Raw genomic sequence first — 27,072 nt, forward strand, 5'->3', positions numbered from 1 at the left:
GAACAACCTCCCATGTAGGACCTTGTCAAATGCTTTATTAAAGTCCATGCAGACACCATCTGCTGCCTTGCCTTCATCCAGTTTCCTGGTAACTTCCTTGAAAAACATTTTGGCCATTTCTCCTTGGAGTGACGGATGATATAGATGACCTGATAGAGGTATATAAGATGGTGAGAGGCATTGATCGTGTGGACAACCAGAGGCTTTCTCTCAGGGCTAAAATTGTTAACATGAGGCGGCATAGTTTTAAGGTACTTAGAAGTAGGTACAAGGGGGATGTCAGAGGCAAGTTTTCCGTACAGAGTATGTGCTTGCGTGGAATGCACTGCTAGCGAAGGCGGTAGAGGCGGATACAATACATGGAGCTTAGAAAAATAGAGGGCTATGCGGTAGGAAATTCTGGGCAGCTTCAAGAATATGTTACATGGTTGGCACAACATTGTGGGCTGAAGGGCCTGTAACGTGCTGTAGATATTTTATGTACAGAAAATCTGTACATAGAACAGATGTACATCTGTTCATCTGTAAAACAGATGACCTACCAGGCACAAAGGTATGCTGACTATCCTTAATCAGTCCGTGTCTATTCAAGTACTTGTATATCTGAGCGTCTATGCTCCATCTGCCAGAAAAAGCGGGATCTCCCAGTAGCCACTCATTTCAATTCTACTTCCCATTCCCATTCCGAAAGTCAGTCCAAGGCCTCCTCTACTGCCGGGATGAGGCCACACTCAGGTTGGAGGAACAACACCTTACATTCTGTCTGGGTAGCCTCCAACCTGAGGGCATGAACATTGATTTCTCAAACTTCCGGTAAATGCCCCATTCCCCATTTCTGTTTCACTCTCTCACCTTATCTTCTTACCAACCCATTACCTTCCCCCCCCCCCCGCCTTTAACTTTCTTCCATGGTCCTCTTGTCAGTTTCCCCCTTCTCCAGCCCTTCATCTCCTTCACCTGTAAACTTCCCAGCTTGTTACTTCACCACCCCACCCAGCGCTCCCAGCTTCACCTATCACCTGCCACCTTGTACTTCTTCCTCCCCGCCCCCCACCTTTCCGAGGCCTTGGAGGGACTAACATCCTACTATGAAGAAAACCACCTTTGCACAAACCCATCAAAGATGCAAGTTTGTGCATTCCACCTCAGGAACCATGAAGCCTAACGACAGCTTAAAGTAACCTGGTGTGGAGCAACACTGAGGCATTGTGAGCACTCGATCTACTTAGGAGTCACCCTTGACAGACGCCTCATTTTCAAGAACTACATCAATAAGACAAAGGCAAAAGTGAGCGCACGAAACATCCTGAATAAGCTCACTAACACAAAATGGGGAGCAAGCTCGAAAACATTGCGAACCAGTGCACTTGCTCTTTGCTATTCCACTGCCGAATACGCCTGCCCTGCATGGAAAGATCTACTCATGCTAAGAAGATGGATACCGTTCTGAATGCAAGCTGCCGACTTATCACAGGTTGTTTAAAACCAACAAACACCAACAGCCTATATATCCTGGCAGGTATCACTCCCCCTGATATAAGAACGGTAGCCAGCAAGAAATAAACGACTCCATCAAACATCAAATGAGAGGCACCCTCTACGTGGTCATACACCTACACCCAGCCGCCTACAGTCAAGGAACAGCTTCATGAACAGTGTTGTTCCATTACAATCAACCCCATCTGAAGCCCACATCGCCTTGTGGAAAGATCGGCTCGCCAGCCTCAAACAACCCCCAACGATGGAAATTCCACCGGAGGAAAGCCTTCCCCCCAGGAGCTAGTTGCAACTGGGCAACCTGTAAGTGCCTTAACAGACTTAGGACTGGTGTAGGTTGTTCAAGGGTGTCACTAAGCAAATGGGGATATACAACCAGCCCAACAACTTGTGAATGTGGAGTAAAGGCATCCGTTAGTCTTGCGAGACCATGGAGCTGCGCCTGGAAAGTCTTCACTCTCCAGGGCGCAGGCCTGGGCAAGGTTGTATGGAAGACCAGCAGTTGCCCATGCTGCAAGTCTCCCCTCTCCATGACACCAACGTTGTCCAAGGGAAGGGCATTAGCACCCATACAGCTTGGCACCAGTGTTGTCGCAGAGCAATGTGTGATTAAGTGCCTTGCTCAAGGACACAACACACGTTGCCTTGGCTGGGGCTCGAACTCACGACCTTAGGGTCGCTAGTCCAATGCCTTAACCACTTGGCCACGTGCCCACACTGAATGTGGAACTGAGCCACAAACTATGCAACATCTCCTGCAATGCCCATTGCTAAAGGAACCCTGTACTGTTGCAGATCTTTCCGAATTCAACAACAAGGCGCAAAAATGTGTCCAGTTCTGGCTGGGCCATGTATAGACTGTCTGTGGACATAATAATAAGAAGCCTCCACTAACTTATCGTGCACTAACTTCTCATCTTTCTTCTCAAGGCCTGATGAACGGTCTCGGCCTGAAACATTAACTATTTATTCTTTTTTTTGAGACGCTGCCTAGCCTGCTGAGTTCCTCCAGCATTTTGTGTGCATTACCCTTAGAATACCTTCTAATAACTTTCCCACAACCGATGTCAGACTCACCAGCCTGTAATCTCCTGGTTTATGTTTAGAGACTTTTTTTTAAACAGCAGAACAACAGTGGCTATCCTCCAATCCTCTAGTACCTCTCCTGTTGCTAAGGACGTTTTAAATATCTCTGCTGGGGGCCAGGCAATTTCTGCATTTGCCTCCTGACAAGGGAACACCTTGCCAGGCCCTGGGGATTTATCCACCCTGATATGCCTCAGGGTAGCAAAGAATTCCTCCACTGTAATCTGTACGGAGTCCATGAAGTTGACGCCACTTTGCCTCACTTCTATAGACTTTCTGTTCGGTCTTCTGAGTACATACAGAAGTGAAGAATTCAATTAAGAACTCCCCCATCTGCTTTGGCTCCACACATGAATTACCATTCTGGTCTTTCAGAGGACCAATTTTGTCCCTTGCAATCCTTTTGCTCTAAACATATCTGTAGAATTCCATAGGATTCTCCTTCACCTTGTCCGCTAGAGCAACCTCTTGCCTTCTCTTAGCTTTTCTGATTTTCATGCATTTCTTATACTCCTTAAGCAGCTCATTTGTTCCCACTTGCCTATACCTGCTATTCACCTTTTTTCTCTTAACCAGGACCTCAATCTCTTGAAAAACAAGGTTCCCTACTCTGGTTATCTTTACCTTTTATTCTGACAGGCACATACGAACTTCGTATGCTCAAAATTTTGTTTTGAAGGCCACCCACTTACCAAGTACACACCTTTGCCAGTAGACAGCCTGTACTATTCCACCCATGCCAGATAATTTCTGATACCATCAAAATTGGCTTTTCTCCAATTTAGAATCTCAACCCACAGATCAAACCTATCTCTTTGCATATTTACTTTGAAACTAATGGCGTTGTGGTCACTGGATGCAGTGTTCCCCGACAGAAACTTCTGTCACTTGCCCTGTCTCATTTGCCAATAGCAGATCCAGTATCACACACTCTCTCCTTGGTACTACTAGGTACTGATGAAGAAAACTTTCCTGAACACATTTGACAAACTCCATCCCATCTAGTCCTTCTACAGTATGGGATTCCCAGTCAATGTGTGGAAACTTAAAATCACCTACGATAACAACCTTATGTTCCTTGCAACAGTCTGCAATCTCTTTTGAATTTTATTCCTCTAAATCCCTCTGACTGTTGGGTGGTCTATAATTAGCCCCATTAACATGATCATAACTATCTTATTTCTCAGTTCCACCCATAACGCCTCACTAGGCCAATTCTTCCGTCTGCCCTGACTGAGCACTGCATGACATTTTCCCCACCTCCTCCTCTTTTAATCCCTTCCATTCCGTCACAACTAAAGCAACTGAACCCCGAAATAATTAGCTGCCAGTCCTGCCCCTCCTGCAACCAAGTCTCACTAATGGCTACGAGAATTAGAATCAGGTTTATCATCAGCACATGTCGTGAAATTTGTTAACTTTGCAGCAACAGTACAATGATATAGAAAGAAGAAGAAAATAAAAGTAAAAAGTATATTAAATAGTTACATTAAAAATAGTGCAAAACAAAAATAGTATAAAAAAGTGAGGTAGTGTTCATGGGTTCACTGTCCATTTAGAAATCAGACAGCAGAAGGGAAGAAGCTGTTCCTGAATCACTGAGTGTGTGCCTTCATGCTTATGTATCTCCTTCCTGATGGTAACAATGAGAAGTACCCAAGATGGAGCTGACTAATTTTACAACTTTCTATAGCTTCTTTTAGTCCTGTGCAGTAGGCCCCCCATACCAGACAGTGATGTCAGAATGCTCTCCATGGTCCATCAATAGAAGTTTGAGTGTTTTAGGTTATAAACCAAATCTCTTCAAACTCCTAATGAAACATAGTCGCTGTCTTGCCTTCTTTATAGTTGCATCGATATGTCGGGACCAGGTTAGATCCTCAGACATCCTCAGACATTGAAGCTGCTCACTCTCTCCACTTCTGATCCCTCTATGAGGGTTGGTATGTGTTCCTTCGTCTTACCCTTTCTGAAGTCCACAATCAGCCCTTTCATGTTACTGACATTGAGTGTACGTTTGTTACTGTGACACCATTCCACTAGTTGCCATATTTTGCTCCTGTACGCCCTCTCAGCTCCATTTGAGATTCTACCAACAATGGTTGTATCATCAGCAAATTTATAGATGGTATTTGAGCTATGCCTAGCCATGCAGTCATGTGTATAGAGGAAGTAAAGCAGTGGGCTAAGCACACATACGACGTGTGCCAATGTTGATCATCAGCAAAGAGGAGATATTATTGACAATTGGCATAGATTGCGGTCTTCCGGTTAGGAAGTTGAGGATCCAATTGCACAGGGAGGTACAGAGGCCCAGGTTTTATAGCTTATTGATCAGGACTGTGGGAACGATGGTGTTAACATAATTCCAGATGCTGATCCATGCCCTAAGCTCCCACCTTCCCTACGATTCTCCTTGCATTGAAGTTACGCAGCTCGGGACAGTAGTCGCACCATGCTCAACCTTTTGCTTCCTGACCTTGTCTGATGTCTTACCAACATCTGTCTCCACAACCTCTCCAATAATAGTTCTGGCAATCTGGTTCCCATCCCCTGAAACTCTAGTTTAAACCCCACCGTGCAGCATTAACAAATCTTCCCACTAGGATATTAGTCCCCTTCCAGTTCAGGTGCAAACCATTCCTTTTCAGACCATAAGATACAAGAGCAGAATTCGGCCATTTGGCCCATTGAGTCTGCTCCGCCATTCAATCATGGACTGATCCAATTTTTCCAGTTATCCCCACTCCCCGCTTTCACCCCATACCTTTTGATGCCCTGGCTAATCAAGAACCTATCTATCTCTGCCTTAAATACACCCAATGACTTGGCCTCCACAGCCACTCGTGGCAACAAATTCCACAGATTTACCACCCACTGACTAAAGTAATTTCTCTGTATCTCAGTTCTAAAAGGACGCCCTTCAATCCTAAAGTCGTGCCCTCTTGTCCTAGAATCCCCCACCATGGGAAATAACTTTGCCATATCCAATCTGTTCAGGCCTTTTAACATTCAGAATGTTTCTATGAGATTCCCCCTCATTCTCCTGAACTCCAGGGGCTGCCAGACGTTCCCTATACGGTAACCATTTCATTCCTGGAATCATTCTCGTGAATTTTCTCTGAACCCTATCCAATTTCAGTATATTTTTCCTAAAACAAGGAGCCCAAAACTGCACACAATAAGTCCCATCCTCTCTGGAAGACAGCCCTATGGTTTAAGAATCTTATGCCCTCCCTCCTACACCAACTGCTTAGCCACATGTTAAACTGTGTAATTGTCACGGTTTCACTCAAGCACTTACTTGTTGCTGCTCAACAGGTTTTCCTTCACAGCCTGATAATCGGTGCTGAACAGGGGGCTGCTGTCCTTTAGCATTGCCCTCTGAATACTGTACACGTGCACACTGGCAGTCACCAACAACTTCAGCTTCACTGCTATGGATATAAAAACATTCAGAAGACAACTCCATAACTTGCCATAATTCATTGGTATCAAAGCCCCCAGATCAGAAATAGGTTTATCATTGACATACGTCATGAAATTCGTTGTTCTGCGGCAGCAATAAAGTGGAAAAACATTTTGAATATACTAGAAAGACAAATAAACACCCAGTGGAGTCTGGTTAATTGGGACACATCTGGATCAGTACGTTTTGGCCCAATTAGCCGAATTTTCATAGAAATAGCTAAAAAGGATTTTAAAAAAACAAACAATCATGTAACTGAGTAATAAATTAAGTACTTAAATAAGATTTACCAGGATGCTGACTGGATTCGAGGGCAAGTGCTATCAGGAGAGGCTGGATAAACTTGGGTTGTTTTCTCTGGAGTGCAGTGTTATACAACATGGAAACAGGCCTTCCTAGGGCTTGCACTGAAGATGTGGGGTGGGGGGGGGAGGTTCAAGGGGGATGTAAGGGATAAGTATTTTTTACTCAGCGCATTCCCAGCATCCATGACTCTGTCTGGTATGGTGGTAGAGGCAAATACATTAGAGGCTTTTAAGAGACGTGTGGATAGGTACATGTAAGAAGATGCAAGACTATGGACATGGTGTAGGCAGGAGGGATTAGTGTTTGATTTGCTTGTTAGCTGCTCAGCACAACACTGTGGGCTGAATGGCTTGTTCCTGTGCCGTACTGTTCCATGTTCTACTATAAAACTGTACTAGTTATGAACAGAGGAATTCATTCGCTGTACGCTGCTGGGTTCTTTGATTGACTGTAAACTAACAAAATCAGCAGGCACCTAGTATAGATAAGTGAACTTTGTTCATAGAATCTGCCAAATCTTCACTTTAGTAACATTCAAGATGATTGTCGCTACCTTGGAAGTCTTCTTAGGTCTGAACTTATTGAAGTAGTGAAAATGTTTCATTTTCACTCGCGGCCATTTCTGGCATCTCCAAGCCTGAATGCTTGAAACCATAGTAAGCAAAACAGTTCTGATTGTTTTACTACTTATTTCTCGCCAACTATCAGTCACAGTTTTCCTTCTGACGAGCCCCATCTGCTCAAAGCAACTGGTTTTAAGGTGCCCCTTCTCCTGTCAGCAGAAATAGTTCCACCGGGCTTAGTAGCTAAGCCACACGTGAAGGCCAGGAGCTGGACTTGGTTGTCACAAACTATTTGAGACACACTGCATTGGGAGCATTAAATAGGTAGGGGGAGCTTATTCATGCTACGCTCTCCGGCTATGACAACCTTAAGAAACTCTGATTTCAAACATCCATTGCATTGTAGCTATAACCACTCATGGGACGGCTTTGGGAGTAAACACAGGAAAAAAATTGGAGCTGGATTACCTAAGGCAATGTCCAGTTCAACACTGACTGGCAACTCATGCGACTTCACTGGTGGCAAACTACATCTGTTTCTGCCTTTCCTTTGAATATATCAGCTGCATGGAGAGGGGAAGCCTGCTACATGGGCAACAGCTTGCTTGCCATATTGTTCTGCTCTGGCTTGCATATCTAGACAACTGGGACACAACATCCATGGTCACCCCTGACCAGAGGCCACAGTGAGAAAAACCACTGTTTTTTTGAACACAAGCGCACACAACTGACACTATTTAAAAACTGCTCTAAGCAGTGTCTAATGGCCACACAAGTGCCATTATAATAATGAGAAGAGGGCATGTCCTGGGTGATGAGGGCTCTTAATGATGGATGTCGCCTTTTTGAGTCACTGTCTTTTGAAGATTCCTTGATGCTGGGGAGGCTAGTGCCCATGATATAGCTGGCTGAGTTTATAACTTCCTGCAGCTTTTTCTGATCCTGTGCAGTGGCCCCTCCGTACCAGATGATGATGCAACCAGCTGGAATGCTCTCCACAGTACCTCTGAGGAAATTTGCGTGTCTTTTGGACTCGTCAAACTCCCAGTGAAATACAGCCAGTGATGTGCCATCTTTGTAACTGCATCAATGTGAAGGATACATCTTCAGAGGTGCTGACACCAAGGAACTTGAAACTTGTCAATGTCTCCACCTTCAGTCTCTTGAAGAATGAATGACAACGTGGAGAGCAGACCAGTTTGCTAATGTGCTATGATCTTCTTAGGGCATCCGTTAGTCTTGCGAGACCATGGATCTGTGCCTGGAAAGTCTTCACTCTCCAGGGCACAGGCCTGGGTAAGGTTGTATGGAAGACCAGCAGTTGCCCATGCTGCAAGTCTTCCCCTCTCCACGACACCAATGTTGTCCAAGGGAAGGGCAGTAGAACCCATACAGCTTGGCACCAGTGTCGTCGCAGAGCAATGCGTGATGTGTGATTAAGTGCCTTGCTCAAGGACACAACACGTTCCCTCGGCTGGGGCTCGAACTCACGACCTTCAGGTAGCTAGTCCAATGCCTTAACCGCTTGGCCACGTGCCCACACATGCTATGAAATGAGAATCTAATTTATTACCCATGACATATGTCGTGAAGCAGTTAGCACAGTCACTTTCCACCAATCACTGATTGGTGGTTCAGTTCCTGCAGGCATCCTCCCACATTCCAAAGACAAAAGTTGCAGTGTCATAAGAGCATGGAAACAGGCCCTTTGGTCCAACAGTGGGCTTGCTATGTGGGCTCTGGAAGTGTGGAGGCACTTGTCGGCTGCTCCCAGCACAATCCTCGGACTGTGACGGTTGTTGACGTAAACACCGCATCTCATGGCATGTTTCGATATTTTTGAGGTACGTGTGATAAATAATGATAATCTTTAAAATATTAAAGATTACTTATTCACATTCTCATCAAAAAGCGAAATGTGCTGTTTGCGTCGATAACCAACACAGGCTGAGGATTGTGCTGGGGTAGCCCGTTAGTGCCGCCACACTTCCAGCACCAACACAGCATTAACCGCTACGCCAACATGCTGACCAATTGAAGCCACGTGGTCGGTGGTACAAAGTATTACACTAACCACTATGTTACTGTGCTGCTCTTGATGCAGACAGACATGAACCAACTCCACCCTCCCTGCTTCACCCTGGATATACATTGACCAAGAAGACTTGGATAATCTGTAGACATGAGGAGAGTGTCCAGAGGAAATTCACGGGAATGACTCTTGGAGTGAAAGGGTTAGTGTACGAAGATCAGCCGATAAGCCTGAACTCGCTGAAGTTTAGAACTAAGTGGGGGGAGAGAGGAGATCTCATTAAAACCTATCAAATATTGAAAGGCCTAGACAGAGTGAATTTGGAAAGGATGTTTCCTATAGTGGGGAGTCTAGAACCAGAGGGCAATACCTCAGAATAGAAGGACGTCAATTTAGAACAGATGAGGAGAAATTTCTTTAGCTGGAGGGTAGAAATTCCGTGGAATTAATTTCCGCAGATGGCTGTGGAGGCCAAGTCATTGGGTATATTTAAAATTCAGGTTGATAAGTTCTTGATTAGTCAGGGTGTCAGAAGTTATGGGGAGGTGGCAGGAGAATGGGGTTGAGAGGGAGAATAAATCAATGACAAAATGGCAGAGCAGACTTGATGGACCGAATAGCCTCATTCTGTTTCTGTGTGTTATGATTGTTGGAAGGAATGCACACGTTGGTTCTTACCTTCCAACTGGTCTTCTCTCACCACCGCTACCTTGTGATACTGGAACGAAAACAACACTGATTTAGTTTAACTAGCTGGCTCACACGAGGAGGTTAATCCAGACGAGCTTAAAAAGCTGTCTTGCAGGAATTCTACTCTCTTAGGATCCAGCACCAACCTGATTTTTCCAAATTTAACTGCATATTGAAATCCCCCAACACCATCATAACATTGTCCTTATTACATTACTTTTCTATCTCCTGTTGTCTCTAGGCTGTGCGAGCACACACGTTTTTCAACCAGCACACAAAGGAAATCAATGTGCGCACAAAAGGCTAGTTACCTAAAATAACGTAGTAATTAATAATTATACTTATTGAAAATAATCTTTTAGCTAAATATTTCTGTTAACTAGTTAGTCGGTTTTTCAACTACCACAATGCACGTCACTGATTGATTCACTTCATTTTGCGCGAGGCAAAATTAACAAGATAAGAAAGCAGTATCTGGGAGACAATGTTTCATGGAGTGACAAAGTTAAAGTTTTGCTAAGCCAACAATGTGAAGAAAACATTACAGTAGGTACGAGTTCGCTGTTGACTTTTATAAATAGTCTTTGTGTTCATTTAGAAGAAAGGCTTCCTGAAGATGAGGTACAAGAATGGTCAGCTTTTAATTTCTCCGCAAGTGCAGATTGTGCCTTCACATTTGGCGATGAACAAGTTAATGCCTTATGTCTAAAATATCATAATTTTCTAGCTGAAAATACTGTAATAGTTAGACAGTTTAATGATTTCAAATTTTCCATGCAAGAAAAAATAAAATCCTAACTGATTTCAAACTTTGCTCAAATGGAGGCATTTGTACTTCAAAATAAACAGTTTTGCAACCTTGCACAGTTGATGGACATTGGGGGAACCTTTCTCGCGGCTGGTGCGGACTGTGAGCGAGGCTTTAATCTAATGAATCAACTCAAAAACAAGCTGAGAAACCGTTTAGGTGAATGTCATTTGGATATGTTAATGAGAATCAAAAGCTATCAATTGGATGGAAGTTCTATTAGTCTGGATAGAGTTTACAAAGAATGGGTAAATGCCAAAGACAGGAGAGAGAAAAATAACTGAGTGACTTAAATATGTATGTTATTTTGTGCAGTTTTATGTCAAATATTTTGTAAACCTACATAAACTGTGCCATGTGTGCATTTGGTGCGCACATACTTTTGTTACAGGAAAAAAATTTGCACAACATAAGATTTTTGTGCACGCTGACTACTAAAAATTAGAGGGAACATTGCCCGTTGTAATTTGTAGCCTATATTCTGGCTACAGTTTGAAGACTTGCATATAACTCCCTTTAAGTCCTTTTACTCTTTCAGTTGTATAACTCTACCCACAAGGATTCTATATCTCCTGATCCTATGTCATCTCTTGACATAGGATGTCACTTAAATTTTTTTTACCAACAGAGCTACCCTCTGCCTAGCTGCCTGTCCTTCCGTACATCGGTGGATGTTAAGCTCTCAACTATGATCTTCCTTCAGCCATGACTCAGTGATGCCCACAACCTCATACCGACAATCTCTAACAGCACTACAAGATCACCCACCTTATTCCGTATACTGTGCGCATTCAAATATAACACCTTCAGTCCTGTATTCATCCTTTTTACATTTTGACCTCCCATTTACGCTTTAACTCATCCTTCTAACTTGTACTTTTGCCCCATCATCTGCTTGTCCTTCCTCACAGTCTCACTACACACCTCATCTAGTTGTATACCAATTGCCCCATTCTTAGCCCTTCCACTCCGGTTCCCATCCCTGCCAAATTAGTTTAAACACTCAATAGCTGTAGCAAACCTGCCCGCAAGAATAATGACTCCTCTTGGGTTCAGGTGGGACCCGTCCTTTTTGTTCAGGTCACATCTTCCCCAGAAATCTGAAACCCTGCACCTATACCAATACCTCAGCCACTCATTCATCTGTACCATTTCAACTCCGGGAAAAAGATACTATCTGCATTATTTATCTATGCCACCCAATCTTATAAACCTCTATCAGATATTGTGTACAGTTCTGGTCACCGAATTATAGGAAAGATGTCAATGAAATAGAGAGAGGAGGTTTACTAGAATGTTACCTGGGTTTCATCTCCTAAGTTACAGAGAAAGGTTGAATAAGTTAGGTCTTTACTCTTTAGAGTGTAGAAGGTTGAGAGGGGACTTGATAGAGGTGTTTAAAATTATGAGGGGGATTGATAGAGTTGACGTGGATAGGCTTTTTCCATTGAGAGTGGGGGAGATTCAAACAAGAGGACATGAGAGTTAAAGGGCAAAAGTTTAGGGGTAACATGAGGGGGAACTTCTTTACTCAGAAAGTGGTGGCTGTATGGAACGAGCTTCCAGCAGAAGTGGTTGAGGCAGGTTCCATGTTGACGTTTAAAAGTTAGATTGGATAGACATATAGACAGGAAGGGAATGGAGGGTTATGGACCGAGTGCCGGTCGGTGGGACTAGGTGAGAGTAGGAGATCGACACAGACTAGAAGGGCCAAGATGGCCTGTTTCCGTGCTGTAATTGTTATATGGTTATCCCCTCAGCCTCCATTGACGGTAGCTTTGGACAAATAAACCAACCAATCTTAAACATATTAGTGTCAGGTTAAACCATTGCCCCACCAGTAAAATCAAACCTTAAAAATGATTTCACAGGATGTTGCTGGGACTTAAATACCCGAGTTACAGGGAACGGTTGAATAGGTTCGGACTTCATTCTCTGGAGTGTAGGAGAATGAAGGGGGATTTGATAGAGGTATACAAAACTATGAAAGGTATGCAAGCAAGCTTTTTCCACTGAGATCAGGTGAGACTACAAGGTCATGGGTTAAGACTGGAAGAGAAATATTTAAGGGGACATGAGGGAAGCTTGCTTACTCAGAGGGTGGTGTGAGTGTGGAACAAGTTGCCAGCAGAAGTGGTGGATACCAGTTTGATGTCAATATTTAAAACAGGGGTTCCCAAACTGGGATCCATGGACCATTCGGATAGTGGTAGCAGTCCATGGCATAAAGAAGGTTGGGAACAGCTGATTTAAGATAAGTTGGATAGGTGCGTGGATAGGAGGGGTATGGAAGGTTGTGGTCTTGTGGCAGCAGGTTGATGGGACTAGATAGATTAATAGTTTGGCATGGACTTGGTAGAATGAAGTGCTTGTTTCTGTGCTGTAGAGCCACATGACTCTAAAACCTGATTACATTGTAAGACGTACCGAAATTCCATCTTCTTCTGCTTTTCCAGACACAAGATATGTCACATGGAGCTGAGCTCCAGAGTTTTCCTTCCTTTTTCTCTCCACGTAGTAATAAAGCAACCTGACAAACACAAGGGAAGAACAGTTTGGTTTGTGGCACAAGACCCTGGCTGCAAACAATCTTCGATGCGACGGCACAGTTAGTGTGATACTTTACTGTGCCTGCGATCAGGGTTCAATTCCCACCACTGTCAGTAATGAGTTTGTACGTTTTCCCTATGACCACATGGGTTTTTTCCGGGTTCCATACGTAACATGTGGATATAAAGACAGATTTACTACACTCATATTAACACAAACTGATGGAGGAATTCAGCACCTGAACCCGAGGGGGACCAACATTCTCGTGGGCAGGTTTGTTGGAACTGTTGGGGGTTTAAACTAATATAGTGGGGACGGGGGATGGGAACCATAGTGAAGGGAATCTGGATAGGATGGATGGTAAAAAAGCAAAGAAAGCATCCAGTCAGACTGTCCAGGAAGGCAGGTAGATGATAGGACAAAACAACAGCTAGCAGGGTGAGTATCAGTGTATTAGGGATACAGAATCAAAAACAGTAGCAGATGCAGTACTCAAAGTATTATATCTCAATGCACGGAGTATAAGAAATATAGCATATGATCTTGTTGCACTATTACAGATTGTCAGGTATGATGTTGTGGCCATCACTGAATCTTAGCTGAAGGAAGGTTGTAGCTGGGAGCTGAACACCCAAGGTTACATGTTGTATTGGAGGGATAGGAAGGCAGGCAGAGGGGGTGGTATGGTTCTGCTGGTAAAGAATGGCATCAAATCAGTAGAAAGATGTGACATCGGATCGGAAGATGTTGAATCATTGCGGTTTGAGTTAAGAAACTGCAAGGGTAAAAAGACCCTGATGGCAGTTATATATAGACCTCCCAACAATAGCTGGGATACGGACCACAGATTACAAGAAGAGATAGAAACAGCATTATCAAAAGGGCAACGTTATGATAGTCATGGGAGATTTCAACATGCAAGTCAATTTGGAAAATCAGGTTGGTAATGGATCTCGAGCGAGAGTTTGCTCAATGCCTACTAGTAGGCTCAGTTTGTCATTGAGCCTGCTGGGGATTAGCTGCACTGGACTGGGTGTTATGCAATGAACCGGAGGTGATTAAGGAGTTTAAGGTAAGAGAACCCTCAGGAGGCAGTGATCACAGTATGACTGAGTTAAACTTGAAATCTGATAGGGAGAAGGTAAAGTCTGACACAGCAGTATTTCAGTGGAGTAAAGCAAAATACAGTGGTATGAGAGAGGAGTTGGCCAATGTAAACCGGAAGGAGCTGCTGGCAGGGATGACAGCACAGTGGCAATGGTGAGAGTTTCTAGGAAAAATGAGGAAAATGCAGGTAGATTTATTCCAAAAACAAAGAAATACTCAAATGGTCAAGTAGTACAACCATGGCTGACAAGGGAAGTCAAAGCAAAAGAGAGGGCTTACAACAAAGCAAAAATTAGTAGGAAGATAGAGGAAGCTTTTAAAAACCTACAGAGCAAATAAAAGGATCATTAGGAGGGAAAAGATGAATTATGAAAGCAAGCTAGCAAACAATATCAAAGTGGATTGTAAAAGCTTTTTCAAGTATGTAAAAAAATTGAGAGTGGATATAGGACTGCTAGAAAATGAGGCCTGAGAAATAATAACAGTGGACAAGGAGATGGCACATGAACCAAATTAATATTTTGCAACAATTTTCACTGTATTAGTTTGCATCAGAAGACGCTAGCAGTGTGCCAGATATTGAAGGGTGTCAGGGAAAAGCAGAGAGTGCAGTTACTATTACAAGGGAAAAGGTGCTCAAAAAGCTGAAAGATTTAAGTGTACACAAGTCACTCAGACCAGATGAATGGCACCCTAGGGTTCTGAAAGAGGTAGCGGTAGAGAGTGTGGAGGCACTGGTAATGATCTTTCAAAATCATTGGGCTCTGGCATGGTGCCAGAGGACTAAAAAACTGCAAATGTCACTCCACTCTAAGAAAGGAGGAAGGCAGCAGAAAGGAAATTATAGACAGGTTACCCTGACCTCAGTGGTTGGGAAGATGTTGGAGTCAATTGTTAAGGGTGAGGTTATGGGGTACTTGGCGACACTGGACACAATCAGCATGGTTTCCTTAAGGTAAAATCTTGCCTGACGAACCTGTTTGAATTCTTTAGAGAGATTACATGTAGGATAGATAAAGGAGATAAAATAGATGTTGTATATTTGGACATCCAGAAGGCCTTTGACAAGGTGCCATACGAGGTTGCTTACCAAGTATTGCAGGAAAGTTACTAACATGGTTAGAGCATTGGCTGATTGGTAGGAGACAGTGAGTGGGAATAAAAGGATCCTTTCCTGGTTGGCTGCCAGTGACTAGTGGTGTTTCACAGGGGTCAGTGTTGGGACCACTTCTTTTTATGTTGTTTATCAATGATTTAGATGATGAAATTGATGGCTTTGTTGCCAAGTTTGCAGATCATATGAAGATTGATGGAGGGGCAGGTAGTGTTGAGGAACAGGTAAGCTGCAGGGGACTTGGACAGATTAGGCAAGAAAGTGGCAAATGAAATATAATGTTGGAAAATACATGGTCATACACTTTGGTGGAAGAAATAAATGTGAAGATTATTTTCTAAATGGGGAGAAAATCCAAAAATATGAGTTGCAAAGGGACTTGGAGTCCTTGTGCAGAACACCATAAAGGTTACTTGCAGGTAGAGTCAGTGCTGAGGAAGAACAGCTGTGGGCTTCTCACCTAAGAAAAGATGTGCTGGCATCGGAGGGTTCAGAGAAGGATCACAAGGATAATTCTGGGAATGAAAGGGTTATCATACAAGGAATGTTTGATAGCTCTATGTCTGTACTTGTTGGAATTCAGAAGGATGGGGGGGGGGAATCTTACTGAAACATTTTAAATGTTGAAAGGCCTAGACAGAGTAGATGTAGAAAGGATGTTTCCCATGGTTGGAGAGTCTAGGCCAAGAGGGCACAGCCTCAGGATAGTGGGGCATCCATTTCGAACAGAGATACGGGGAAATTTCTTTAGCCAGAGGGTGGTGAATTTGTGGAACTTGTTACAGGCAGCTGTGGAAGCCAGGTCGCTGGGTGCATTTAAGGCAGAGATTGATAGGTTCTTGATTGGAGACCACATCAAATGTTATGAGGAGAAGGGCGGGGGGGGGTGAGTGGTGCTGAGAAGGTGGGAGAAAAGGGATCAGCCATGATTAAATGGCGGAGCAGACTTGATGGGCCAAATGGCCTAATTCTATGGTCTTAGATCAGATTTAAGCTCCAGGACTTACTGTTTTGCTTGGTTGACGTGAATGCCCAGGGAATGGCTCAGCATCTTGTAGGTAACCTGCAGAACAAAACCCATATATAAAAATCAGAGCTTAGAGGAGGTCAAAAGCAGGTTAAGATTGTGGCAATTGAAGATGCTCAGGAACATCTAGAATCAGAATCAGGTTAATTATCACCAGCATGTGTAGTGAAATTTGTTAACTTAGCAGCAGCATTACAATGCAATACAAGATAATATAGGAAAAAATAAGTTAACCAACTACATTAACTATGTATATAATAAATAGTTAGATTGAAATAGCGCAAAACAGAAATAATATAAAGAATTGAGGTAGTGTTAATGGGTTCAATGTCCATTTATTATTCGGATGACAGAAGGGAAGAAGCTGTTCCTGTTCAGAGATTAAGGGAGCTAGGGCTTTACTCTTTGGAGAGGAGGAGGATGAGAGGAGACATGATAGAGGTGTACAAGATAATAAGAGGAATAGATAGAGTGGATAGCCAGCGCCTCTTCCCCAGGGCACCACTGCTCAATACAAGAGGACATGGCTTTAACGTAAGGGGTGGGAAGTTCAAGGGGGATATTAGAGGAAGGTTTTTTACTCAGAGAGTGGTTGGTGCGTGGAATGTGCAGCCCGAGTCAGTGGTGGAGGCAGATACACTAATGAAGTTTAAGAGACTACTGGACAGGTATATTTAAGTTGGGGCCATATATGGGAGGCAGGGTTTGAGGGTCGGCACAACATTGTGGGCCGAAGGGCCTGTACTGTGCTGTACTATTCTATGTTCTATGTAATCGCTGAGTGTTTGTTTTCAGGCTTCTGAACCTCCTTCCTGGTGGTAACAATAGAGGGCATGTCCTGGGTGATGGGAACCCTGAACAATGGATGTTGCCTTTCTGAGGCACTGCTCCTTGAAGTTGTCTTGGATACAACAGAGGCTAGCATCCAGGATGGAGCTGACTAATTTTACAACTTTCTGTAGCTTCTTTCGGTCCTGTGCAGTAGCCCCTCCATACCAGACAGTGATGCAGTCTGTTAGAATGCTCTCCACGATACAGCTACGAAAGTTTCAAAGTGTTTTAGGTGCCAAACTAAATCTCTTCAAACTCCTTAATGAAATTAGCAGCTGTCTTTCCTCCTTTATAGCTGCATCAATACAAGAACATAAGACATAGGAGCAGAATTAGGCCATTTGGCCCATTGAGTCTGCTCTGCCGTTTCATCACGGCTGATCCTTTTCTCCCCTCCTCAACCCCACATGTTGGGAGCAGTTTAGAACCTCAGAGATCTCAACACCCAGAAACTTGAAAGTGCTCACTCTCTCCACTTCTGATCCACATGATGCCTTTAAGGAAATAACACGATAGCGTTGCAATTAACATGACACCGTAACAGCCCGGGGCGTCAGAGTTCGGAGTTCAATTCTGGTGTCCTCTACAAGAAAGTTTGTATGTCCTTCCCTTGACCGGGTAGATTTCCTCCAGGTGCTCCAGTTTGTTCCCACATTCCAAAGATGTACAGGCTCGTTGTAAATTGTCCTGTGATTTCGCTGGGGTTAAACAGGTGGGTTGCTGGGTGGCACGGCTTGTTGGGTCAGAAGGGCCTGTTTCACACTCTCTCGTCATAGAAAATTACAGCACAGAACCAGGACCTTTGGCATATCCAGTTCAAAATAAATAAAAAATGGTTGAAAAGAGTGGGAAGAGACAATGAATAACATCTGAAATGTCCCCTCTTATTCACCCACATATTCCCCATCAATACAGTTCAGCTAGCTCTAAAACACCATTTGCAAAAGATTCAGCCCCAGTAGACCCACATGAGCTTAATACCATTCCGTTGTTCCCTCTACCCCATACACAAGCAATCTCCAATCTTCCCTCTCTCTCCCAGACCTCCAGGGGTTTATCCTGCCTCTCTCCCCCACTGTCCGCTGTTAACTCCTCACTTTTCTCCCATCACTTTCTCCTCCCTCACTCCCACACCTCCTTCGTGTCCAACCCCCCAATCCTCCCTCCCTCAGTCTATTCTGCCTCCTCCCCCTCATCCCTCCCCTGCCACAGGTTCCATCCTCCCCCTCGGGCTCCACACTTGCCCCCCCACCTCCCCTTCTCCCTGGTTCTGTCTTCCTGTGACCCTCTCCCAGGATTTGACTTCACCATTCCTCTCCTTCCTATCCCTGCCCCAGGCTCCGTCCTCCCCCTTCACCCCCTCCTCTCCCCCTTCACCCCTTCCTCTCCCCTCGGGCTCCGTCCTCCCCCTTCACCCCCTCCTCTCCCCCCGAGCTCCATCCTCCCCCTTCACCCCTTCCTCTCCCCCGGGGCTCCGTCCTCCCCCTTCACTCCTTCCTCTCTCCTCAGGCTCCGTCCCCCCCTTCACCCCTTCCTCTCCTCTGGGCTCCGTCCTCCCCCTTCACCCCCTCCTCTCCCCCTTCACCCCTTCCTCTCCTCTGGGCTCCGTCCTCTCCCTTCACCCCCTCCTCTCCCCTGGGGCTTCGTCCTCTCCCTTCACCCCTTCCTCTCCCCTCGGGCTCCATCCTCCCCCTTCACCCCTTCCTCTCCCCTGGGGCTCCGTCCTCCCCCTTCACCCCTTCCTCTCCCCTGGGGCTCCGTCCTCCCCCTTCACCCCCTCCTCTCCCCTGGGGCTCCGTCCTCTCCCTTCACCCCCTCCTCTCCCCTGGGGCTTCGTCCTCTCCCTTCACCCCTTCCTCTCCCCTCGGGCTCCATCCTCCCCCTTCACCCCTTCCTCTCCCCTGGGGCTCCGTCCTCCCCCTTCACCCCTTCCTCTCCCCTGGGGCTCCGTCCTCCCCCTTCACCCCCTCCTCTCCCCTGGGGCTCCGTCCTCTCCCTTCACCCCCTCCTCTCCCCTGGGGCTCCGTCCTCCCCCTTCACCCCTTCCTCTCCCCTGGGGCTCCGTCCTCCCCCTTCACCCCCTCCTCTCCCCTGGGGCTCCATCCTCCCCCTTCACCCCCTCCTCTCCCCCAGGGCTACATTCTCACCCCCCCCGGGCCCCGTTCTCTCCCCCTCCCCCTCCGAGGGCCCCGTTTTTCTCTCCCCATCCCTCCCTTTAACCGGACTGCAGCTTCCCTGCTCTCCTCTCTAAGGAACCGCCTTCCCCGGGGCTCCCTCCTCTTCTTTTCCTCCGGAGAAGCGGGGCTGAGAACCGCGCTCTCTCCCTTACTTCCCACCGTCCCCGTCACTCACAATCCGGTTCTCGTCCATCACCAGTTCCTCGACGTTCTCCATCGACAACTCCAGCTCCTCCATGGCGACCATGGCGCCAAACCGGGGTGAGGGGTTAGAGGGGGAAGGGGCGGGGCTTTCCCCGTTACCCCGGTAACCGAGCCCCGCCGCTCGCCAGGCCCCTCAACCGTTCTCTGAACACTGCAAATGTTGTAAGCAACACTTTTAACTCTAAATCATCAAGTAAACGCATTAAACTCTGAATGCAGTAAATTAACGTATTAAATTCCAGAGGGGAGGACAGGGTTAAAGGTTATAAGATGGCGGCGCTCAGGAGTCGAGGTTGTGACGCAGAGGGTAATGAACCGTCAAGCTTGTGGATAATTTTTGTATTTTATAGTTTTGTGGTGGTTTATTATAATGTGTTGAAGGATAATCCATTAAAGCTATGTTGTGCAAGCCACTCCTTGAGATTCTAACCAAGGTCAACACGAACTCTTAATTTTAGGAGAGGCAGAGGGAGGGTGGTCAGTTACATGATATTACCCAGGGTAGAAATGTCAAATATTAGTGGACATGTCTTTACATTCAGAGGGAGTATGTCACTGAGACCGCATTTTAGGTATTTTGCGCAGTTCTCGTCACTGTCATAGGAAGGATGTCGTTAAGCTAGGAAGAGTGCAGGAAAGATTCATCGGGATGTTACTGTGATTAAGGGGCTTGGGTTTATCATGAGACTTATTTTTCACACTTGGAGCCTAGGTGGTTGACGAGCAACTTTTACAGTGGTATATAAGATCAAAAGGGGTGGAGTTAAGGTGATTGGTCAGTTTTTTTTTCAGGCTCGGGGAGTCTGAAACTAGGGGGAGTGATTTAATGAGGACTTCCAGGGCCAGGCTTTTCGTAAACGGGGTGATGGGTCTCTGAAACAAGCTACCATAGGAGGCTGTAGAGCTGGGTGCAATCACAATGTTTAAAAGATATTTGAACCGGAGCATGGAAGGGAAAGGTTTATTGGCCAGACATGGGCAAATGAGACCAGCTCAGACAACTTGATCAACATGGCTAGTTGTGCCTGTTTCTGTGCTGTATAATGTCATGACTCAATGAGTAAAGTTTAAAGGGGACACCAGAGATTGCCAATGCTGGAAACTTGAGTACTGTACGGTTACTCTTACTAACTCTTCCTTCAGTTAGTCCTGACAAAGGGTCTCGGCCTAAAACGTCGACTGTACCTCTTCCTAGAGATGCTGCCTGGCCTGCTGCGTTCACCAGCAACTTTGATGTGTGGTACTGTACAGTTTGTTGGAGGAACTCTGCGTGTTGAGCAGTGTCTGGGGAAATGTAACAGAAACATAGAAAATCTACAACACATTACAGGCACTTCGGCCCACAATGTTGTGCCGACCATGTAACCTACTCTAGAAGTAATGGAAAATAGAAAAGGTGAGTCAAAAGGACAATTTTATGATAGTTATGGGAGATTTCAACAAACGTGTCAATTGGGGAAAGCAGATTGGTAATGGATCTTAAGAGAATTAGTTTATTGAAATGCCTACAAGATGGTTCTTATTTAGTCAGGCCATAAGGGGATATGTGGAGAAGGGAGGAGATTGGGACTGAGAGGGAAAATGGATCAGCCATGATAAAATTCAGAGCAGACTCGATGGGCCAAATGGCCTAATTCTTTCCCTATATTTTCTAGTCTAAACCTTGTATCAGCTGCTTGGATTATAGAACAGCTAGGAGTAAGGGAGGATGGGAGGTGACCTGTTTGAGGTGTGTAATATTATGAGACTCTCAACGTTTTAAGAACAGCTTCTGCCCCTCTGTCATTAGACTTCTGAATGGACAATGAACCAACCCATGAACACTACCTCAAGTTTTTAAAAACTACTTTTTGCACTAATTTGATTTTTAAAAATATATTTATTGTAAGTTATACTTTTTAGTCTTATGCAATGCTCTGCTGCTGCAAATCAACAAACTTAACAATGTATGCCAGTGATATTGACCCTGATTATGATTCTGAGAGGTATTGATAGAGTGGACAGCCAATACCTTATAAACATGAGAAATTCTGTAGGTGCTGGAAATCCAAAGCACCACACACACCATGTGTCAGGCAGCATCTATGGAACTGAATAAATTCTCAAAGTTTCGGGCTGAGACCGTTCTTCAGGACTGGAAAGGAAGGGGGAAGATGACAGAATACAAAGGGAGAGGACAGGAAGGAGGCTAGCTGGAAGATAATAGGTGAAGCCAGGTGGGTAGGAAAGATAAAGAGCAGGAAAGGAAGGAATCAGATATGAGAGGAGAGTGGACCATAGGAGAAAGGGAAGGAGGAGGGGACCCAGGGGAAGGTGACAGGCAGGTGAGAAGAGATAAGGGAAATAGAGGAAGAATGGAAGGATTTTTTTTACACCTGAAGGAGAAATTGATATTCATGCCATCAGTTTGGGTGCTACCCAGTGTATAAGGTGTTGCTCCTCCACCCTGATGGTGGCCTCATCGTGGCACAAGAGAAGGCCACGGACCGACATGTCGGAATAGGAATCAGAATTAAAATGTTTGGCCAATTAGAAGTTTCACTTTTGGCATGAAATGAAGGTGCTAGATGACACACTTCCCCAATTTATCACGGGTCTCACCAATGTAGAGGACTCCACATCGTGAACGCCAAACACAATAGACAACCGAAGTGTTGCCTCACCCGGAAGGACTGTTTCAGACCCTGACTGGAGATGAGGAAGGAGGTGTAGCACTTTGGCCGCTTGCAGGGGTAAGTGCCAGGAGGGAGGAATAGACAAGGGGAATCATGGAGGGAATGATCCCTGCAGAGAGTGGTGATGGGGGAGGAGGTAAAGGTGGGAGGATCCCTTTGGAGATGGCGGAAGTTGTGGAGAATGATGTGTTGGATGTGGGGGCACGTGGGGTGGTAGCTGAGGATGAGAGGAACTCTATCACTGTTTAGGTGGCAGGAAGGTGAGGTGAGCGCAGATGTTCTGGATTTGGAGGAGATGTGGCTGAGGGCAACATCAATGGTGGAGGAAGGGAAGTCCTGTTCTTTGAAGAAGGAGGCCGACACTTTTTTTCCCAGGGCAGCAATGGCCAAAACTAGAGGATGTGCATTTAAGGGGAGAGACCACATTGCCTACCCAGATTGTCCCATTCAGCCCATTTTCTGATAAGTTCCACCTCTCCATGCATCACCAACATATTACTGGCACCATCAAGGACATATATACTGATAGGTGCCAGAAAAGGGCTAGTAACATAGAAACACAGAAAATAGGTGCAGGAGTAGGCCTTTTGGCCCCTCGAGCCTGCACCGTCATTCAGTATGATCATGGCTGATCATCCAACTCAGAACCCTGTACCTGCTTTCTCTCCATACCCCCGATCCCTTTAGCCACAAGGGCCATATCTAACTCCCTCTTAAATATAGCCAATGAACTGGCCTCAACTGTTTCCTGTGGCAGGGAATTCCACAGATTCACCACTCTCTGTGTGAAGAAGTTTTTCCTCATCTCAGTCCTAAAAGGCTTTCCTTCTATCCTTAAATTGTGACCCCCTCGTTCTGGACTTCCCCAACATCGGGAACAATCTTCCTGCATCTAGCCTGTCCAGTCCCTTTAGAATTTTATACGTTTCAATAAGATCCCCCTCAATCTTCTAAATTTCAGCGAGTATAAGCCTAGTCGATCCAGTCTTTCATCATATGAAAGTCCTGCCATCCCAGGAATCAATCTGGTGAACCTTCTTTGTACTCCCTCTATGGCAAGAATGTCTTTCCTCTGATTAGGGGACCAAAACTGCACACAATACTCCAGGTGTGGTCTCACCAAGGCCTTGTACAACTGCAGTAGTACCTCCCTGCTCCTGTACTTGAATCCTCTTGCTATGAATGCCAACATACCATTCGCCTTTTTCACCGCCTGCTGTACCTGCATGCCCACTTTCAATGACTGGTGCACAGTGACACCCAGTCTCGTTGCTCCTCCCCTTTTCCTAATCGGCCACCATTCAGATAATAATCTGTTTTCCTGTTCTTGCCACCAAAGTGGATAACCTCACATTTATCCACATTAAATTGCATCTGCCATGAATTTGCCCTAACCTCCTAACCTATCCAAGTCACCCTGCATCCTCTTAGCATCCTCCTCACAGCTAACACTGCCGCCTAGCTTCGTGTCATCCGCAAACTTGGAGATGCTGCATTTAATTCCCTCATCCAAGTCATTAATATATATTGTAAACAACTGGGGTCCCAGCACTGAGCCTTGCGGTACCCCACTAGTCACTGCCTGCCATTCTGAAAAAGTCCCATTTATTCCCACTCTTTGTTTCCTGTCTGCCAACCAGTTCTCTATCCACATCAATACCTTACCCCCAATACCATGTGCTTTAAGTTTGCACACTAATCTCCTGTGTGGGACCTTGTCAAAAGCCTTTTGAAAATCCAAATATACCACATCCACTGGTTCTCCCCTATCCACTCTACTAGTTACATCCTCAAAAAATTCTATGGGATTCGTCAGACATGATTTTCCTTTCACAAATCCATGCTGACTTTGTCCGATGATTTCACCGCTTTCCAAATGTGCTGTTATCACATCTTTGATAACTGACTCTAGCACTTTCCCCACCACCGATGTTAGCCTAACCGGTCTATAATTCTCCGGTTTCTCTCTCCCTCCTTTCTTAAAATGTGGGGTTACACTAGCCACCCTCCAATCCTCAGGAACTAATAAAGAGTTTGGAAAAATTATCACGAATGCATCCACTATTTCTTGGGCTACTTCCTCTGGGATGCAGACCATCTGGCCCTGGGGATTTATCTGCCTTTAATCCCTTCAATTTACCTAACCCCACCTCCCTACTAACATGTATTTCCCTCAGTTCCTCCATCTCACTAGACCCTCGGTCTCCTACAATTTCTGGAAAATTATTTATGTCTTCTTTAGTGAAGACAGAACCAAAGTAGTTATTCAGTTGGTCTGCCATGTCCTTGTTCCTCATGCACCTGTTTCTGACTGTAAGGGACCTACATTTGTCTTAACCAATCTTTTTCTTTTCACGTATCTATAAAAGCTTTTAGAGTCAGTTTTTATGTTCCCTGCCAGCTTTCTGTCATAATCTTTTTTCCCTTTCCTAATTAAGCCCTTTGTCCTCCTCTGCTGGACTGAATTTCTCCCAGTCCTCAGGTGAGCCACTTTTTCTGGCTAATTTGTATGTTTCTTCTTTGGAATTGATACTATCCCTAATTTCCCTTATCATCCACGGGTGCACGACCTTCCCTGGTTTATTCTTTTGCCAAACTGGGATGAATAATTGTTGTAGTTCATCCATGCAATCTTTAAATGCTTGCCATTGCATATCCACATTCAACCCTTTAAGTATCATTTCCCAGTCTATCTTAGATAATTCACGTCTCATACCTTCAAAGTTACCCTTCTTTAAGTTCAGAACCTTTGTTTCTGAATTAACTATGTCACTCTCCATCTTAATGAAGAATTCCACCATATTATAGTCACTCTTACCCAAGGGGCCTCTCACGACAAGATTGCTAACTAACCCTTCCTCATTGCTCAATACCCAGTCTAAAATGGCCTGCTCTCTAGATGGTTCCTCGACATGTTGGTTCAGAAAACCATCCCGCATACATTCCGAGAAATCCTTTTCTTCAGCACCCTTACCAATTTGGTTCACCCAATCTGTGTGTAGATTGAAGTCACCCATTATAACTGCTGTTCCTTTATTGCACGCATTTCTAATTTCCTGTTTAATGCCATCCCCAACCTCACTACTACTATTAGGTGGCCTGTACACAACTCCCACCAGCGTTTTCTGACCTTTAGTGTTATGCAGCTCTACCCATATCGATTCCACATCCTCCAGGCTAATGTCCTTCCTTTCTATTGCGTTAATCTCCTCTTTAACCAGCAAAACTACCCCACCTCCTTTTCTTTCATGGCTATCCCTCCTGAATATTGAATATCCCTGGATGTTGAGTTCCCATCCTTGGTCACCCTGGAGCCATGTCTCTGTGATCCCAACTATATCATATTCATTAATAACTATCTGCACATTCAATTCATCCACCTTGTTATGAATGCTCCTTGCATTGACACACAAAGCCTTCAGGCTTGTTTTTATAACCCTCTTAGCCCTTATACAATTATGTTGAAAAGTGGCCCTTTTTGGTTTTTCCCCTGGATTTGCCTGCCTGCCACTTTTACTTTTCACCTTACTACTTTTTGCTTCTACCCTCATTTTACACCCCTCTGTCTCTCTGCACTTGTTCCCATCCCCCTGCTACATTAGTTTAAATCCTCCTGAACAACAGTAGCAAGCGCTCCCCCTAGGACATTGGTTCCAGTCCAGCCCAGGTGCAGACCGTCCTGTTTGTACCGGTCCCACCTCCCCCAGAACTGTTTCCAATGCCCCAGAAATTTGAATCCCTCCCCCTTGCACCATTTTTCAAGCCACGTATTCATCTGATATATCCATCTATTTCTACTCTGACTAGCACGTGGCACTGGTAGTAATCCAGAGATTATTACCTTTGTGGTCCTACTTTTAAGTTTATCTCCTAACTCCCTAAGTTCACCTTGTAGGACCTCATCCCGTTTTTTACCTATATCGTTGGTACCTATGTGCACCACGACCACTGGCTGTTCACCCTCCCACTCCAGAATGTCCTGCAGCCACTCAGAGACATCCTTGACCCTTGCACCAAGGAGGCAATATACCCCACTGGAGTCTCGTTTGCGGCCGCAGAAACGCCTATCTATTCCCCTTACAATTGAATCCCCTATCACTATAGCTCTCCCACTCCTTTTCCTTCCCTCCTGTGCCGCAGAGCCACCCATGGTGCCATGAACTCGGCTGCTGCTGCCTTCCCCTGATGAGACATCTCCCCAACAGTATCCAAAACAGTATATTTGTTTAGGAGGGAGATGACCTCAGGGGACTCCTGCACTACCTGCCTACTGCTATGCTGTTTAGTGGCCACCCATTCCCTTTCCCTTTCCCCTTTCATCATGAAGGAACCCACGCAGCCTGCTTATGGACTGTTTGTCCCCCATCAGGGAGGAGGCGATGAGAATCCATGCCAGGGTCACCAGACTCAAAAACAGTTACTTTACCCAAGCAGTAAGGCTGATCAACACCTCCACACCCCCAACCACCACTACTTTATCATTTCCTGTCAGAGTCACTTTATGTACGGGCATTCCAATGCCTAGCACACTTTATGGACAATCAATTTATGTGTAGAAGTTATCTTTTGTATTTATATTTTAAATTTTTTATGTTCTTTATCTTATTGTGTTTTATTTTGTGCTGCATTGGATCTAGAGTAACAATTATTTTGTTCTGTACAACCTTAAACAATCTTGAATCCATGTACCTATTCCAGTGCTTCTTAAATGATGCTATTGTATCTGCCTCAATTACTTCCTCTGACAGCTTGTTTCATGTACAATTCGTTAGACTAGGACCATAAATCATAGGAGCAGAATTAGGCCATTTGGCCCATCAAGTCTGCTCTGCCATTAAATCATGGCTGATCCTTTTTTCCTCTTCTCGGCCCCACTCCCGGGCCTTCTCCCCATAACCTTTGATGACGTGTCAAGAATCTATCAAGTTCTGCCTTA

General features: G+C 45.1%; 2 protein-coding genes across 10 annotated transcripts in view; one reads left to right on the top strand and one right to left on the bottom strand.

Moving 5' to 3' along the window:
- The window catches only part of pold3 (polymerase (DNA-directed), delta 3, accessory subunit), a 49,663-nt gene extending 30,122 nt beyond the window's left edge, over positions 1-19,541 (bottom strand). For both annotated transcript variants that reach the window (XM_063054746.1, XM_063054744.1), the window contains exons 1-5: positions 19,433-19,541; positions 16,230-16,285; positions 12,879-12,981; positions 9,632-9,671; positions 5,888-6,020 (exon numbers count right to left, since the gene is read on the bottom strand). In XM_063054746.1, coding sequence (XP_062910816.1) covers positions 5,888-6,020; positions 9,632-9,671; positions 12,879-12,981; positions 16,230-16,285; positions 19,433-19,504 — 404 coding nt within the window. In that variant the 5' untranslated portion in view covers positions 19,505-19,541. The remainder of the gene's footprint in view (positions 1-5,887; positions 6,021-9,631; positions 9,672-12,878; positions 12,982-16,229; positions 16,286-19,432) is intronic.
- A 191-nt stretch (positions 19,542-19,732) lies between these two features.
- lipt2 (lipoyl(octanoyl) transferase 2) overlaps positions 19,733-27,072 on the top strand; it is a 46,709-nt gene continuing 39,369 nt past the window's right edge. For 4 of the 8 annotated variants that reach the window (XR_010018777.1, XR_010018778.1, XR_010018780.1 and 1 more), the window contains exon 1: positions 20,358-20,857. The gene's annotated coding sequence lies outside the window, so the exon portion shown is untranslated. Of the gene's footprint in view, positions 19,769-20,357; positions 20,858-27,072 lie in introns of those variants that run through there. The other 4 variants (XM_063054753.1, XM_063054752.1, XM_063054755.1 and 1 more) reach the window with 4 other exon arrangements.

Source organism: Mobula hypostoma, chromosome 7 (genome assembly GCF_963921235.1).
Source record: "Mobula hypostoma chromosome 7, sMobHyp1.1, whole genome shotgun sequence".
Taxonomy (NCBI): Eukaryota; Metazoa; Chordata; class Chondrichthyes; order Myliobatiformes; family Myliobatidae; genus Mobula; species Mobula hypostoma.